The sequence below is a fragment of the Austrofundulus limnaeus genome, unplaced genomic scaffold (genome assembly GCF_001266775.1).
Source record: "Austrofundulus limnaeus strain Quisiro unplaced genomic scaffold, Austrofundulus_limnaeus-1.0 Scaffold301, whole genome shotgun sequence".
Taxonomy (NCBI): Eukaryota; Metazoa; Chordata; class Actinopteri; order Cyprinodontiformes; family Rivulidae; genus Austrofundulus; species Austrofundulus limnaeus.
This window is the reverse complement of record NW_013952703.1, coordinates 418,696-419,465: the sequence shown is the minus strand read 5'-3', so window position 1 is coordinate 419,465 and position 770 is coordinate 418,696. Positions and strand designations below refer to the sequence as shown.

Here is a 770-nt window from a genome sequence, read left to right as displayed (position 1 = left end):
GGTCCAGACCGTGCGGTCCCGGTGCTCCCGGAGACCCACCTGTCGGGTGTGGACAGGTACTTCTGCTTCTCGAAGCGCTTCTCCAGGCCCATCAGCTGCAGCTCGGTGAACACGGTCCGACTCCGGCGGCCCTTCTTGGTCCGGCCTCCGCCGTCCGCTCCGGCCTCCAGCTTCCCGCGCAGCTGCAGCTCCAGCGGCAAGTGGCGGCCCGCGGGCCCGACCTGCAGCCCCGGAGCGGCGGACAGGAGCGGGGAGGCCAGCGGGCAGGACAGGGGGGGCAGGGGGAACTTCAGCAGGCCCTGCTCCGCTTTGACCACTGCAGGGAGACGGGACAGGAGATTTTACTGACAGAGATAATAATAATAATAATAATAATAATATGTCAGTGTGTGCAACATGTTTGAGTTCTGGTTTTGGTTCTGGTCTAATGAGGACTGAAGTCCTCTCTGAATACAGTGAGTGTGTGAACATTATATTTGTTAAGTAAATCAGTTGTTCTCACAGTGTTAGTGACTCAGATCAGCAGCAGCTCACACTCTGACAGGCTGAAGATGAAATAAAACTTTAAATGCATTGTTGATTTTTTGAAAACGAAAAACCTTCAATATTTAGTGGATCGACGGGACAAAAAATAAAATAAAATTATTCCAAATCAAAAACTGTGCAGTTCTCATAAATACCTGATTTAACTGGAAATATTAAATTATAAACTACGATAAAGGAAATAAATATGTATCAAACTATTTCCATAATGTGTGGTGTGTGAGTGC

The 770-nt window shown here is 49.0% G+C and overlaps 1 protein-coding gene across 1 annotated transcript in view; it reads right to left on the bottom strand.

The window, feature by feature from the left end:
* The window catches only part of barx1 (BARX homeobox 1), a gene marked incomplete at its 5' end in the record, with an annotated part of 2,519 nt that extends 2,203 nt beyond the window's left edge, over positions 1–316 (bottom strand). The window contains 1 exon segment of the mRNA XM_014021682.1: positions 40–316. Coding sequence (XP_013877136.1) covers positions 40–316 — 277 coding nt within the window.
* Between the last annotated feature and the right edge of the window lie 454 nt (positions 317–770).